The 2644-nt window shown below is 38.2% G+C and overlaps 1 protein-coding gene across 1 annotated transcript in view; it reads left to right on the forward strand.

Annotated features, from left to right (window-relative positions):
• The window catches only part of LOC107742973 (cell division cycle-associated protein 7-like), a 2744-nt gene extending 710 nt beyond the window's left edge, over positions 1-2034 (forward strand). The window contains exons 2-4 of the mRNA XM_016556061.1: positions 874-1008; positions 1137-1286; positions 1894-2034. Of these exons, the coding sequence (XP_016411547.1) occupies positions 874-1008; positions 1137-1286; positions 1894-2034 (426 nt within the window). The remainder of the gene's footprint in view (positions 1-873; positions 1009-1136; positions 1287-1893) is intronic.
• Positions 2035-2644: the final 610 nt, after the last annotated feature.

Here is a 2644-nt window from a genome sequence, read left to right on the forward strand (position 1 = left end):
CTTTCAGTAATGACCTTCTGTGACTTACCCTCTTTGTGGAGGGTGTCAGTGATTGTCTTCTGGACCATTGCCAAGTCAGCAGTCTTCCCCATTATTGTGGTTTCAAAGAACAAGAGATACCCGGAATTTATACTGTAGGGATGGTCATTTAATGAAGCTCAAATATAAATATTCTAATATTTTGAGATACTGGATTTTTGACTTTCATGAGCTGTAAGCTCTAATCATCAAAATTAAAACAAAAATAACGTTTGAAATGTTTTACTTTACCTCTAATGAATCTAGAATATATGAAAGGTTGACGTTTTGAAATGTTACAAAAAAAAAGAACTTTAACGATATTCACATTTTTTGAGATGCACCTGTATAATAAAAAAAAATATACAAGTATAATATAATCAAATATAAGTTTTTGTTGTTAAAAATAAGCCCAACTCTGGTGACAAAAGTAACAATGCATTACTTTCCATAAAAAGTAATTTAGTAAAGTAATGCAAATAGTTACTTTTTTATGGAGTAACGCAATATTGTAATGCATTACTTTTAAAAGCAACTTTCCCCAACACTGGTCACGTCAGTGTCACATGATCCTTCAGAAATCATTAGAATATGCTGATTTGCTGATCAAAAAACATTGTTTTATTATCAATGTTGAAAACATTGTCTTTTTTTCATGTCACTTTTCAGCAAGAATGCAGTAAATTGATCAAGTTTTCATTTCTTTGAAAAGGAAAAATCTTGCTGTCCCCAAACTGAGCTTTTGAACAGCAGTGCACATGCAGTCTCGAGCTTTTTATATTTTGTCATGTGAAGTTAAGGTGAGTGCCACTGGATGGATATTTACTTTTTATTTTCCCTCCTGTGTGTGAGCAGAAAGAGCCACGTCGGCGCAGCTATAACAGCACTCTGACGATTCCTCATGTCGTGAGGCCTGTGGAGGAAATCACTGAGGCTGAACTGGACAACATCTGTGTCAACGCCAGAGAGAAGATTTACAACCGGGCCACTGTAAGTCTCCTTCAGCATGATGCTTTTACCATCACAACACCTGTTCCATACCCAAGCCTTCATTTCTCCGCTCGTTTGAAGCGCTGCAGACTCTTCATGAGCGTGTGGGCTGTGCTTTTGTCCGACAGGGATCCACCTGCCATCAGTGTCGGCAAAAAACAACCGACACCAAGACCAGCTGCCGCAACCCAGAATGCGTGGGAGTTCGTGGGCAGTTCTGCGGGCCTTGTCTCAAGAACAGATATGGAGAAGACGTCCGTGATGCCCTCCTGAGCCCGGTTAGTGACGTTTTCCATTCAGTCTTAATGCACATTGTGAAAGCAGAGAAACAGTTGTGACTAGCTAGTTTGTTTCCACAACAATGCGTTGTACTATGGTGGTTAATCAGCAAGTTATGTCGTTATAAGGGAAACGCACCGGAGATTCTTACTATAGGGAGATGAGAGGGTCTGTATTACTTACTATTGGAGAAAGCGTAACGGCTAACTTGGATCACGTGTCCCTTAATAACCAATCACAATACAGCCTTGACGTCATTGAGTTGTGCGACACTCAATCGCCATTTACGGATCCCATAGGAATGAATGAGAAGTGCTGTAAGCTGAATCCCACCTGTCGTCTGCGGGCCTTGTCTCAAGAACAGATACGGAGAAGACGTCCGTGATGCCCTCCTGAGCCCGGTTAGTGACGTTTTCTATTCAGTCTTATGCACATTGTGAAAGCAGAGAAACAGTTGTGACTAGCTAGTTTATTTCCACAACAATGCATTGTAATATGGTGGGTAATCAGCAAGTTACGTCGTTGTACGGGAAACACACCCCAGATCAGCTAGCATTTTTCTAAGTGGTTGGATGGTGTTGCTGAAATGTTGTTTTCTTCTTCTAGGAGTGGCTTTGCCCCCCGTGCAGGGGCATCTGTAACTGCAGTTTCTGCCGTGCCAGAGAGGGCCGCTGTGCTACAGGTGTGCTCGTGTACCTGGCCAAATACCACGGCTATGATAATGTCCACTCCTATCTGAAAAGGTAATGGGATTTTGTAGTAACTTAATTTTTGTTGCACTATAATATGAATGCTGTAACTATAAATATGCAGCTGTGTTCCAAAAATCTACACTACCAGTCAAACGTATTTGAACGCTAAGAATATATATATATAAAACATTTTTTTTTTTTTTCTTCTGTTCTCAAAGTCTGCATTTATTTGACCCAAGGTACAGCAAAAGCAGTAAAACTTTGAAATATTTTTACTATTTAAAATTACTGCTTTCTATTTGGATAGATTTTAAAATGTAATTTATTTCTGTGATGCGCAGCTGAATTTTCAGCATCATTACTCCAGTCTTCAGTGTCTCATGATCCTTCAGAAATCAATCTGATATGCTGATTTTTTTTTGTTTGTTTGTTTGTTTTTTCAGGTTTCTTTGAATAGAAAGTTTAGAAAAGCATTTCTGAAATATCTTTTGTAACATTATAAATGTCTTTATCACTTTTGATCAATTTAAAGCATCCTTGCTAAAAGTATTAATTTCTATAATTTCTTTCCCAAAACAATTGTACTGACTCCAAGCTTTTGAAAGGTATAGTGTATTATATTACAAAAGCTTTTTATTTCAGATAAATGCTGATCTTTCTATTCA

This window comes from Sinocyclocheilus rhinocerous, unplaced genomic scaffold, assembly GCF_001515625.1.
Source record: "Sinocyclocheilus rhinocerous isolate Xijiao unplaced genomic scaffold, SAMN03320098_v1.1 scaffold45, whole genome shotgun sequence".
Taxonomy (NCBI): Eukaryota; Metazoa; Chordata; class Actinopteri; order Cypriniformes; family Cyprinidae; genus Sinocyclocheilus; species Sinocyclocheilus rhinocerous.